General features: G+C 40.3%; 1 protein-coding gene across 2 annotated transcripts in view; it reads right to left on the bottom strand.

The window, feature by feature from the left end:
- Window positions 1–13,798, bottom strand: part of si:ch211-114c17.1 (pre-mRNA-processing factor 39) — a 39,382-nt gene extending 25,584 nt beyond the window's left edge. For both annotated transcript variants that reach the window (XM_034181870.1, XM_034181871.1), the window contains exons 1-3: window positions 13,719–13,798; window positions 361–599; window positions 158–283 (exon numbers count right to left, since the gene is read on the bottom strand). In XM_034181870.1, coding sequence (XP_034037761.1) covers window positions 158–283; window positions 361–599; window positions 13,719–13,776 — 423 coding nt within the window. In that variant the 5' untranslated portion in view covers window positions 13,777–13,798. The remainder of the gene's footprint in view (window positions 1–157; window positions 284–360; window positions 600–13,718) is intronic.
- Between the last annotated feature and the right edge of the window lie 219 nt (window positions 13,799–14,017).

The raw sequence follows: 14,017 nt of genomic DNA, 5'->3' as shown, positions 1-14,017 counted from the left end.
TTTTTAACTCAAAAGGCATTTTTTTTTTTTTGACAGGTGCGACTTATACTCTGGAAATATGGGCAGAGTAATTTTCTAATAGCCACTGTTTGAATTCATCTATGTGGTTTGTGGAAAATGAAATGCAACATTGGAAAGAGTGTTTCTCCTTATTTACCTCCTCTGCTTTGTTGTTGTATCCAGCACGCCGTTCCAGATCAGCAAATTTCTTCCAATAGCCATAGCACAGTGGGTAGCGAACAAGAAATGCTTTGAGAGCTCTGCGTGAAGCTGTGACATGACTCTGGACAAACAAGTAAAATTATACATGAACAGGCTGCCGTTTCATCTTGATGTCCACAGACAAATTAACACTCAAACCTCTTGCTCGCAGTACTGCAGGAGATCAGTCCAGCTGCCAAAGTCTTGAGAGTTATCATGAGCGGCCTTCCACAGGCGCTCAAAGTCAGCTGGGAGATCCCCTTCATCATGTGCTGCTGGGGCTATTAAGGACGCAGTGTCAGGGTCCACGGGTCCATCAGGGGCCACTGCAGCACTGCCATTTTCCTCTGACACTTCAGTTACAGGCTGTGCAGCAGCGATGCCAGGAGTCTCTATTGCTAAAAGGTGGTGAAGAGATTAAAGATAAGAGTTAGACAGCTGCCACGGACACGAGTGAAATCTATACCATAATTTTCTAATATGTTAAGCCCCGTTTACACAAAGACGGTAAACTCTCCCGGAAGCGTCCCGGCAGAGATTTTGCCCCCCTCCGGGCCGTTTTAGGGATCAAACGCCGTAGTTAACGCCGGCGCACGGGGGCGTGGTTTGGTTCCGGCTTCACCGGGAATCGTCGAAAAAATTATTCAACATGTCGAATAATTCTGGAGCGCTCCCGGAGAAGTGGCCTGATGACGGAGACAACGCGAACAACGGCGTTTGATACTTTTTAAACGCCATGTCATCCCGCCCCTTCCTGTAGTGCCGCAGTTTACACCGCCGTAATTGGCGGCCGGCATTGTATCCCTAACCAACGCCATGTAAAACAGCGATAGAGCCCACATCGGCATCCTCAAAGGCGTTTTAACCGGCGACAGAGGCAGACAAAACGGCAGCGCTAGTGGACAGTACACTGTTCTAAACGCCACCTCCCGGTTAACGGCATTCCAAACGACCGATAGGTGGCGGTCAGTATAAAAACAGACCTCTCACTCGCGGCCAGCTCCAGATATTTTTGCAGGGAAGCTCCAGTATGCCTCCTAAAATAAAACTGGTAGCGGCAAGGACTTACCAAGAGGTCTGGTTCAGAAGCAGAGGGTAGCCCTGTGGTGGAGACGGAGCAACACGTTGAGGAGGGGAAAAGGAGAGAAAAGAAAAGGCTGAGAGATGAGCTCCCTCCCTCTGCACTGACAGCTGCTTCAGCCTATTATACTCTGGGGGCGGTGCCTATATGTAAAAGTTCCTGGAGTAATGCAGGATTTGCCTGGATAAATCCAGCGGTACACAGGGCATTATCGGTGGCAGCAGAACATCGCCGTTCTCACGCGCGTCTTAACCTGCGATTGTAAAGGATACAACTGAGTATTAACCCCCGTTGCCCGACGTGTGCCGGATGCTACGGCGTCAAAACGCCGCTTTATTCGGCGGATTTAGCGCCATTTTATCCGCGTATTTGCGGCTAGTACGGCGCTCAAAACGCCGGCGGAATGCTCTGCCCCTTTCCACCGCAAAAACAGCCGGAACTACCGTGAACTTCGGTCTACGTACTGCTCACCGACAAAACTGTCCATGTGTAACCTGGGCTTTAGTCTGTCCAGCGAAATGCTCAAAAACACGTTCAAACTGATAAACTTTACTGTTTTTGTGCAAATATTTGCTCATTTTGAAATGGATGCCAGCAACACATTTCAAAAAAGCTGGGACAGGTCAACAAAATACTGGGAAAGTTGATAAATACTCAAGGAACACCTGTTTGGAACATTCCACAGGTGAACAAGTTAATTGGAAACAGGTGAGTATCATGACTGGGTATAAAAGGTGCATCCCCAAAAGGCTCAGCCGTTCACAAGCAAAAATGGAGCGAGGATCACCACTTTGTGAACAACTGCATGAGAAAAAAAAAAACAGTCCAACAGTTTAAGAACAATGTTTCTCAACGTTCAATTGCCAGAAATTTGGGGATTCCATCTACAATCTATAATATAATCAGAAGACCCAGAGAATTTGGAAAACTTTCAACACGTAAGCGGCAAGGCCGAAAACCAACACTGAATGCCCGTGACCTTTGATCCCTCAAGCGGCACTGCATTAAAAACTGACATCATTGTGTAAAGGAACTTACTGCGTGGGCTCAGGAACACTTCAGAAAACCATTGTCAGTTAACACAGTTCGTCGCTACATCTACAAGTGCAAGTTAAAACTCTACCATGCGAACTGAAAGCCAAACATCAGCAACATCCAGAAATGCCGCCGCCTTCTCTGGGCCCAAGCTCATTTGAAATGGACAGACACAAAGTGGAAAAATGTGCTATGGTCTGATGAGACCACATTTCAAATTGTTTTTGGAAATCATGGAAATTGTGTCCTCCGGAGAAAAAAGGAAAAAGACCATCCAGATTGTTACCAGCGCAAAGTTCAAAAGCCAGCATCTGTGATGGTATGGGGGTGTGTTAGTGCCCATGGCATGGGCAACGTACACATCTGTGATGGCACCATCAATGCTGAAAAGTACATCCAGGTAGGTTTTGGAGCAACACACGCTGCCATCCAAGTAACATCTTTTTCAGGGACATCCCTGCTTATTTCAGCAAGACAATGCCAAGCCACATTCTGCACGTGTTACAACAGGGTGGCTTCGTAGTAAAAGAGTGCAGGTACTAGACTGGCCTGCATACATGTCAACCCCTTTGAGGGTCCACCTGTATAACCAAGTGAGAAAATCCATAAAATCAATACAAAATCCTTATAACCTCTAAATCGCACCAAAATCAGTTTTATTACAGTCTTTAAATGTGAGAGGAAATTGGAGCACCTGGAGGAAACCCACACAAACATGGGGAGAACATGCAAACTCCATACAGAAAGGCCACAGGTGGGAATCGCAATGACCTTCTTGCTCTGAGGCAACATGCGCTAACCACAACGCTATACAGACGGATATCAGGGATGGTGGCCAAGTGTTTAGTGCACTTGGTTTCAGTGTTGAAGGTTCCTAGTTTGAACCTCACCCCTGCCACATTTCACTGTGTAATGTGATGTTGCGGCAGGAAGGGCATCTGGTGTACATCTTGTGCCAAATCCCTCCCCTCCTTGCATCTGCTGTGGTGACCCTGAGTAAAATCAAGGGAGCAGCCAAAGGGAATTAATATATTTGTAAATTTTACAAAAAAAAAGAAAAAAGAAAAAGGTTTATTATCAGCATGGCCATGCCAATTCAACACGAAAAAGACCATCAAAATTACAGATGAATATTTTTTTAATTACAGGTTTAAACTGTAAAATTTACATAAATATGTATGTGCAAACCATTTACATATTTATTGTAATTTCGACAGAATTCCCCTGGAACAGCTGACAGAATTTTTCTGTAAAAACAACTGGATTGTTTTTACAGTGTAAAAGCTGAATTTTATTTCTTGTAAACCAAAACAACCCATCACCCACATCACGTTTACCTGCTTATCTTTTATTTAAAACAGAAAAAGTCACAGACAAGTACAAGAGTGTACAGTTTATAACTGTTCATATTTTATTCCTCGGCCTCCTTTAGCAGTAACGGTACTTGTAATAAGTGTAGCTTATTCGTAGCTTTGGAGGCCAGGCTGGGCGAATTGGAGACTCGGCTCCACACCGTGGAAAATTCTACAGCTAGCCAGGCCCCTGTAGTCGGTGCGGACCAAGGTAGCTTAGCCGCCGTTAGTTACCCCCTGGCAGATCCCGAGCAGCCGGGAAAGCAGGCTGACTGGGTGACTGAGGAGGAAGCGTAGCCCTAAACAGAAGCCCCGTGTACACCGCCAACCCGTTCACATCTCTAACCATTTTTCCCCACTCGACGACACACCCGCCGAGGATCAAACTCTGGTTATTGGCGACTCTGTTTTGCGAAATGTGAAGTTAGCGACACCAGCAACCATAGTCAATTGTCTTCCGGGGGCCAGAGCAGGCGACATTGAAGGAAATTTGAAACTGCTGGCTAAGGCTAAGCGTAAATTTGGTAAGATTGTAATTCACGTCGGCAGTAATGACACCCGGTTACGCCAATCGGAGGTCACTAAAATTAACATTAAATCGGTGTGTAACTTTGCAAAAACAATGTCGGACTCTGTAGTTTTCTCTGGGCCCCTCCCCAATCAGACCGGGAGTGACATGTTTAGCCGCATGTTCTCCTTGAATTGCTGGCTGTCTGAGTGGTGTCCAAAAAATGAGGTGGGCTTCATAGATAATTGGCAAAGCTTCTGGGGAAAACCTGGTCTTGTTAGGAGAGACGGCATCCATCCCACTTTGGATGGAGCAGCTCTCATTTCTAGAAATCTGGCCAATTTTCTTAAATCCTCCAAACCGTGACTATCCAGGGTTGGGACCAGGAAGCAGAGTTGTAGTCTTACACACCTCTCTGCAGCTTCTCTCCCCCTGCCATCCCCTCATTACCCCATCCCCGTAGAGACGGTGCCTGCTCCCAGACTACCAATAACCAGCAAAAATCTATTTAAGCATAAAAATTCAAAAGAAAAAATAATATAGCACCTTCAACTGCACCACAGACTAAAACAGTTAAATGTGGTCTATTAAACATTAGGTCTCTCTCTTCTAAGTCCCTGTTGGTAAATGATATAATAATTGATCAACATATTGATTTATTCTGCCTTACAGAAACCTGGTTACAGCAGGATGAATATGTTAGTTTAAATGAGTCAACACCCCCGAGTCACACTAACTGTCAGAATGCTCGTAGCACGGGCCGGGGCGGAGGATTAGCAGCAATCTTCCATTCCAGCTTATTAATTAATCAAAAACCCAGACAGAGCTTTAATTCATTTGAAAGCTTGACTCTTAGTCTTGTCCATCCAAATTGGAAGTCCCAAAAACCAGTTTTATTTGTTATTATCTATCGTCCACCTGGTCGTTACTGTGAGTTTCTCTGTGAATTTTCAGACCTTTTGTCTGACTTAGTGCTTAGCTCAGATAAGATAATTATAGTGGGCGATTTTAACATCCACACAGATGCTGAGAATGACAGCCTCAACACTGCATTTAATCTATTATTAGACTCTATTGGCTTTGCTCAAAAAGTAAATGAGTCCACCCACCACTTTAATCATATCTTAGATCTTGTTCTGACTTATGGTATGGAAATAGAAGACTTAACAGTATTCCCTGAAAACTCCCTTCTGTCTGATCATTTCTTAATAACATTTACATTTACTCTGATGGACTACCCAGCAGTGGGGAATAAGTTTCATTACACTAGAAGTCTTTCAGAAAGCGCTGTAACTAGGTTTAAGGATATGATTCCTTCTTTATGTTCTCTAATGCCATATACCAACACAGTGCAGAGTAGCTACCTAAACTCTGTAAGTGAGATAGAGTATCTCGTCAATAGTTTTACATCCTCATTGAAGACAACTTTGGATGCTGTAGCTCCTCTGAAAAAGAGAGCTTTAAATCAGAAGTGCCTGACTCCGTGGTATAACTCACAAACTCGTAGCTTAAAGCAGATAACCCGTAAGTTGGAGAGGAAATGGCGTCTCACTAATTTAGAAGATCTTCACTTAGCCTGGAAAAAGAGTCTGTTGCTCTATAAAAAAGCCCTCCGTAAAGCTAGGACATCTTTCTACTCATCACTAATTGAAGAAAATAAGAACAACCCCAGGTTTCTTTTCAGCACTGTAGCCAGGCTGACAAAGAGTCAGAGCTCTATTGAGCTGAGTATTCCATTAACTTTAACTAGTAATGACTTCATGACTTTCTTTGCTAACAAAATTTTAACTATTAGAGAAAAAATTACTCATAACCATCCCAAAGACGTATCGTTATCTTTGGCTGCTTTCAGTGATGCCGGTATTTGGTTAGACTCTTTCTCTCCGATTGTTCTGTCTGAGTTATTTTCATTAGTTACTTCATCCAAACCATCAACATGTTTATTAGACCCCATTCCTACCAGGCTGCTCAAGGAAGCCCTACCATTATTTAATGCTTCGATCTTAAATATGATCAATCTATCTTTGTTAGTTGGCTATGTACCACAGGCTTTTAAGGTGGCAGTAATTAAACCATTACTTAAAAGCCATCACTTGACCCAGCTATCTTAGCTAATTATAGGCCAATCTCCAACCTTCCTTTTCTCTCAAAAATTCTTGAAAGGGTAGTTGTAAAACAGCTAACTGATCATCTGCAGAGGAATGGTCTATTTGAAGAGTTTCAGTCAGGTTTTAGAATTCATCATAGTACAGAAACAGCATTAGTGAAGGTTACAAATGATCTTATGGCCTCGGACAGTGGACTCATCTCTGTGCTTGTTCTGTTAGACCTCAGTGCTGCTTTTGATACTGTTGACCATAAAATTTTATTACAGAGATTAGAGCATGCCATAGGTATTAAAGGCACTGCGCTGCGGTGGTTTGAATCATATTTGTCTAATAGATTACAATTTGTTCATGTAAATGGGGAATCTTCGTCACAGACTAAAGTTAATTATGGAGTTCCACAAGGTTCTGTGCTAGGACCAATTTTATTCACTTTATACATGATTCCCTTAGGCAGTATTATTAGACGGTATTGCTTAAATTTTCATTGTTATCTATCCATGAAGCCAGAGGACACACACCAATTAGCTAAACTGCAGGATTGTCTTACAGACATAAAGACATGGATGACCTCTAATTTCCTGCTTTTAAACTCAGATAAAACTGAAGTTATTGTACTTGGCCCCACAAATCTTAGAAACATGGTGTCTAACCAGATCCTTACTCTGGATGGCATTACCCTGACCTCTAGTAATACTGTGAGAAATCTTGGAGTCATTTTTGATCAGGATATGTCATTCAAAGCGCATATTAAACAAATATGTAGGACTGCTTTTTTGCATTTACGCAATATCTCTAAAATCAGAAAGGTCTTGTCTCAGAGTGATGCTGAAAAACTAATTCATGCATTTATTTCCTCTAGGCTGGACTATTGTAATTCATTATTATCAGGTGGTCCTAAAAGTTCCCTAAAAAGCCTTCAGTTAATTCAAAATGCTGCAGCTAGAGTACTGACGGGGACTAGAAGGAGAGAGCATATCTCACCCATATTGGCCTCTCTTCATTGGCTTCCTGTTAATTCTAGCTTATAGTTAAGGCTGGATCAGGTGACCCTGAACCATCCCTTAGTTATGCTGCTATAGACGTAGACTGCTGGGGGGTTCCCATGATGCACTGTTTCTTTCTCTTTTTGCTCTGTATGCACCACTCTGCATTTAATCATTAGTGATCGATCTCTGCTCCCCTCCACAGCATGTCTTTTTCCTGGTTCTCTCCCTCAGCCCCAACCAGTCCCAGCAGAAGACTGCCCCTCCCTGAGCCTGGTTCTGCTGGAGGTTTCTTCCTGTTAAAAGGGAGTTTTTCCTTCCCACTGTAGCCAAGTGCTTGCTCACAGGGGGTCCTTTTGACCGTTGGGGTTTTACATAATTATTGTATGGCCTTGCCTTACATTATAAAGCGCCTTGGGGCAACTGTTTGTTGTGATTTGGCGTTATATAAAAAAATTGATTGATTGATTGACTGATTTTAATCTCGAATGAACAAACTGAACTGAAGAAAGAGTGAAAATCATTTGGTTATCTTGTCAGTGGTGCGATCATAAATGTCTTAAAGTGTGTTTTTTTATGTTGGACACCGTTTCTGTGCTGTGTGTGTAATCAATGTGAAGATACGCATGCATTAAATGTCGTCAAAAGATTATGAAAGTTATTTTTTAATGTCATGTATTGAACAACCAACATGTCGTTATTTTTGTCTGGGAGCAGCTGCAGAACGTCTATAACCGCTGCACTGAGTGAGTGCGCGCTCCCGTGCCAGGGGATACAAATTCTGACGGAGATAATTACTTTGGCACGACACCGGCAGACCAGTCTAGAAGTTACAGTAATGCACGAGACTCGGAAAACAAGCATCCGGTTTCACAATCCTTTGTTTAGAACAATGTCTTTGTGTCTTTTTGTGACGATCATTTGACGATGTTTAAGAAAAACAACAGTAAAATACATTTACAACAGAAAACCCTGAATATCCATAAGACTTTATTTGTACGTCCGTATGACTCTGAAACTCGGAAAAATCCGTATAATTTATGGACAATCCGTATAGGTTGACATGTATGGGCCTGTCTGCAGTCCAGACCTGTCGGCCATTGAAAATGCGTGGTGCATTATGAAGCGCAAAATACGACAACAGAGACCCCGGACTGTTGAACAACTGAAGTCGTACATCAAGCAAGAATGGGAAAGAATTCCACCTACAAAGCTTCATCAATTAGTGTCCTCAGTTCCCAAACACTTACTGAGTGTTGTTAGAAGGAAAAGTGATGTAACATAGTGGTAAACATACCACTGTCTCAGCTTTTTTGAAAAATGCTGCAGGCATTCATTTCAAAATGAGCAAATATTTGCACAAAAAACAAAGTTTATCAGTTTGATCATTAAATATCTTGTCTTTGTGGTGTATTCAATTGAATATAGGTTGAAGAGGATTTGCAAATCATTGTATTCTGTTTTTATTTACATTTTACACAACATCCCAGCTTCAATGGAATTGGGGTTGTAAAAACTGGCGCTTAACCCTCTGCGGTCCTAGGGCATTTTTTGGACAGTTCAATCGCCTGGCATTAATGTTTTATTATTGCTGTTAACAGCTCTCCATGCATCGCACAATCAAGTTTTATGTCTCTTTTTTCAGGACAACCTGTGCTTTCAGAATATATATGGTTTTTGTTGTGTTTTATAAGTGTAATAAAGGTTTATAATCAAAAATAGGCAAGGAAGAAATAAAGCGAAAAATAATTTTCCACACACATTTATTCAAAACACACAGCAAACTATAATAACTGTTTTGACACTTTATAAAGGTAATTTGAGGTCTTGTGTGAAAGACTGCAAAACAAAAAGGTTCAAACAATAAACACAAATGCACATTTTGAACAATATATACAAAATGGTCTATGCGTTTTGTTGTCCATTGATATGGTAAACAGTGCTTTATGCAGAGAAAGCAACAGAGTTATCCAGTAACATTCACATGCAAACTAGTGGAGCAATCTTGATAGTTACACACTCTTTGTTTGAGCATGTGAGCTTGTCATCAGAGGCTCTCCATCTGCTCCTCTGCTTTCACTTTCACTGTGCATAATGGCGCAGGGCGCACTGAGTATGTACTAATAGAATGTACTCATTGGAGCACCCAGGGGGCTATTCAAACGGGCCAACTAGTAACATATCACTCCAGAAAACAATCTTTTCATGTGAGGTAAATCTGCCCTACGATTGGATTTTGGAAAACCATGTGACGGTGAACCAATTCTGATTGGACACTCACATACACTGCGCACATCATCACACAGCTTCTATGAGGAGTACAAAGATGGCCAATGGCTGGCTCAAAGGTCCGCAGAGTTAACTTTTCAGCAAAAAAAAAAAAAGAAAAAAAAAAGTAAGTTTCTACCTCATATCATTCAAAAGTTATTTATAATTTAGTAAAGCTTGGTCTTTGCCGTATACGACGGCTAAGACCCCAGAAGGTTAAGTAGGGTGTAACATCTTGGTTTAAAACATGTCAGACATTGACCATTTGAATAAAGTCATGACTAATGCCTGAAATTAAGTTTCATGATATGTTCAAAGGTCATGAGGTCAAGATGTGTACTGCAAATAATATTGTTGTTGCCTCTGTTTATAATCAAAGGGTTTGTACATTTATGTTTGAACTATGCTGATCAATAATGTACAGCTGAATGATTGTACTGTTCAAAATTAATTGCTGCTTGCTGTATTCTGTAAAATGTGAGTGGTCTCATACTTTGACTGTGTGAAAGAGTTTTGCTCCCAAAGGCAAAACAATGATTGGGTTATTTCTTATCTGAAGCCAACCTTGAGAGTATCTGGAGGAATACAATAATGTTGCTGTGAACTGATCTGAACTCGTGGACCTGTTTTTTGAAACTGTTGTAGGCATCCATTTCAAAATTAGCAAATATCTGCACAAAAATAAAGTTTATCAGTTTGAACATTAAATATCTTGTCTTTGTGGTGTATTCAATTGAATATAGGTTGAAGAGCATTTGCAAATCATTGTATTCTGTTTTTATTTACATTACACACAACATCCCAACTTAATTGGAATTGGGGTTGTAAAATGTTGGCAGCGGACAGCATGAAGCCAATTAAATTAAGGCGTCACTTAAAGACATTACACCCCAATCACGTAGATAATCCGCTTGAGTTTTTTCAGCGAAAACATGCTGAATATTGCCAGCATGCTGCTTCAGTAAACCAGCAAGCACCGTTAGCAATATAGCACCATCGCAGAAGAGCTGAGTAGCAGTTGACACGGTCTCTGTCATGCTGGATGACACAAGTGCTGCAAAAAAAAAAAAAAAAAAAAAAAAAAAAAAAAAATCCTTAAAAAAAATCAGCACAAATTGTTTTATTCATTTTGTTTTGTCTGTTAAAGTGTTTTATATATTCTGCTCATGAGTTAGTGTTCTAACCAATTTGAATTTCTCATTATTTATTGATTTTATTTAATTTTGTTTTTCAGTATCCAATGTCAGTCGGTCAAAAAAGTTTATAGTTTAATGATTTTTTTTTTTATTTAAAGCACTTTTTTTTCTGTTACAGACTAAAAATGTTTATAAAGTTATTCTTTGCTGTAAGGTGATCTAAATTTCTTTCTTTTTTGTTTTCTTTAATGTTAATAAGGATACAATGTTATGCAGAGGCGTACTTATAACAATTTTTTGGACAAAAAAATGATACTATGTATAGTCACGGTGGAGAGTGGGGGGGGGGGCGCAAAATGTTCTCTTCTTCCTGGGGGAGCGTAACGGAAAATAATTGAGAAACACTGAATTATATGTATAATATTCACTAAGGTTTTGACAGGTTTCTTAAAACACTTCATATTTTCAGCTTTAGTCGCAAATTATATCTTTTGCACAGTGTTCTAGATATGTCACACATTCAGAAAGATGAGACTGTTCTGAATATTTTGATATGCAACACATGCACATTATACTATAAGCAAGTACCTTAAAAGGGAAATTACCGAAGGTATGGTAAAATCCAGAAAATGCCTTTGGACCTCAAGCGGTTAATAGAAATATGACAAAAAAGTACACTTGGATATGTTGGTGCATCATGTACTTCAGAGGGTAAATAGATCAACAACGGAACATCACAGACATTTTGTTTGAACACTTCCCGAAACTACAAATTCTCAGCTTCAATATTAATCTATAAACAATCTGACACAGCCAATCCTCAAAGCCGGAGAAGGTCATATGGGTATGTCTCCTCTCTCACCCTGCGAAAGGCTGCACTCTGGCGCTCAGAGGATTAGGGAGGGCAGTGAAATTTTTGCACACTGACAGATTAGATGAACACATGGAATTTCACACATTTTAATTTGTTTATGCCATTTTAAATACAAGAAATACAAAAACAATAATAAAGAATAAAAATTTCTAAAACGTTCTTCCACAAACTCAAGGCAAATCTCTAAAACTTGATACAACCTGTAAATAATAATCGGTTTTATTGCCAGTTTTCTTTAGACAAGTCGGGATGGAAACATGAACATTTCCAAGTCACCGAATGTCAATTATGAAGAAATACAAAAGTTTCTTTCATCAAAACATTAAATCTCGGCTTTCATCTCAAGTGTACGTTCTGTCAAATTGTAGCTGAACTATTGGGTCTTCTTTTTAAGAAGAACTCATTTTTTTAAAGAAAAATGAGTTAAGATGATTTTAGAAAAAAATGTATTTGAAATGGAATAAACAAATTAAAATGTGTGAAATACCAAGTGTTCCAATACTTTTGAGGGCAACTGAGAAGCACTGAGGAGCAGCATCTTACATCGCATATATAGTGCAACAGGTAAGAGAATATTTAGAGTGGAATCCTGCAGATGGTGATACAAGCATCAAATTTGACACAAATTTGGCATTTGCCTGATCAGAAAGATTCAAAAAGGTATAGTTTGGACAATTTGTGACTGAATGTTATGGAGTTATGAGGTAAAAGCAGCAAGAATGGTGACAAAGGTCAGTTTTAGTTTGTACAGAGGTCAAAAGTTAAAGTTGCTCCATTAATTTTGCTCCAGCTGTATTTGTGCTGAATTTGACGCTTGTATCACTATTTGAAGGACTGTTTCAGTTATCTGCTGCACTAATAAGCCAACAGAGCATGAACCAGCTGCTGTCTGTTAGCTTAAACATGTGTATATAAGGCAACCCGAATTAAAGGAGAAATGCTGCTTTTAACAACCTGGACCTCATTTCTGGCATAAAATACGGTCTTTTACTCACCAATATAAGTTTGGTGTGAGTAGAAGTCCATAGTTCAAACGACGTGTTCAGTTCAAATTTGAAGCAAACATTTTTCTTCTTCTACTAAGGTGGATTAGAACTTTTTGTGGAACACAGCACTAACTACTGGACAGGAGGAACCTAGCAGTCAATGTGACTCACTGATTTGAAAATGCAGGTCTTTCAACCAGACGTGTGGTGCCGTGACATGTCAATCATCTGTCTGCAATCAGATTTCAGGGGAATCCAGTGAAACCCCGGCCTCCGCTCTAGCTCCAGCCATGCCAGAAAGTGTTCAGTATTGGACATTTCCTGTTTCACTGTGACTGAGAATTTGGCACTTCCTGTTTGAGTGTGAACTTGCGACTGAGTTCCCGTGAGATTCCATGGGATCTCATCTGTCAATCCAGGAAGTGTTTGACATTTGAACATTTCCTGTTTTACTATGGATTTTAATTTTGGCACTTCCTGTTTAGGACACCCTGTACCATGAGTGAGCTTCGCGCTGCGCGACGCTTCGCTCATATAACTATTAAAGAGGTCATACTATGGAAAACCAGTTTTTACCTATGGATTCCGTTTTTATATGTTTGAGGTTTCATGTTACAAATCACTGACACCTCTCAGTTCTGTAAGTGTTTTCATATAAATTCTCCTGCTATAAACAGAACTTAGGTTTGACACAACTTGTTTGAGAGACCTGTGACAAACGTAACAGAAATACACCAGAAATGCTGAAATTTTAACTTAGCTTATTAAGAGGCCACCCCTACTAATCATGGGATATCAATCTACTCCAAAATTCTAGGAAAAAAAAAACTGATATGAAAAGTGAAAATTGGCTACATCACACAGCAATGCCACTGATCATGCATGGTGCTGACTTCAGTACATAAAGTCAGATTATTTTTGTTTTGCACTCCTACTGCAGCCTCTGCAGTTGTGACGTGTGTCACGCTGTGTGTTTAGCACATGCAATCAGAATAGTTTTCTTTTTGGCACCGACAGCACCCTGTGCAGCTTGAAATAACGTTAGCTAGCCCAGATCGTCATGCTAGCTCTCAAATTTAAGCGCTTATATGCTGAGACTGTGCATGAAAACAGCGGCTGACCACACAAGTGGCTCAGCACGTGACATAACTGTCCTATATGTCCTCATATTATTTAACAAAAATACCTGGAGACTCTTCGATCTCTCCGTTGCCGCTTAACTCCTCACAGCCCTCCGACGCCATGGCTGAAAATAATACTGACGTCACTCTTGGGCGACTTTTTATTATTTATTTATTTTTACTTACACAAAATGAGAATTTCCAAACCTCTTCCGTGTTTTCAAATATTTCTGGTAGAATTTAACTGACATACAAATACGTTGGACCTAACACATAAGAAAAGTGAATATACACTGCAATAACAAGGTTTACACGCTTTTATATTTTTTTTTTTTTGGGGGGGGGGGGTCCTCTTTTTTTTGTA

Source organism: Thalassophryne amazonica, chromosome 11 (assembly GCF_902500255.1).
Source record: "Thalassophryne amazonica chromosome 11, fThaAma1.1, whole genome shotgun sequence".
Taxonomy (NCBI): domain Eukaryota; kingdom Metazoa; phylum Chordata; class Actinopteri; order Batrachoidiformes; family Batrachoididae; genus Thalassophryne; species Thalassophryne amazonica.
This window is presented reverse-complemented; position numbering and strand designations above follow the sequence as displayed.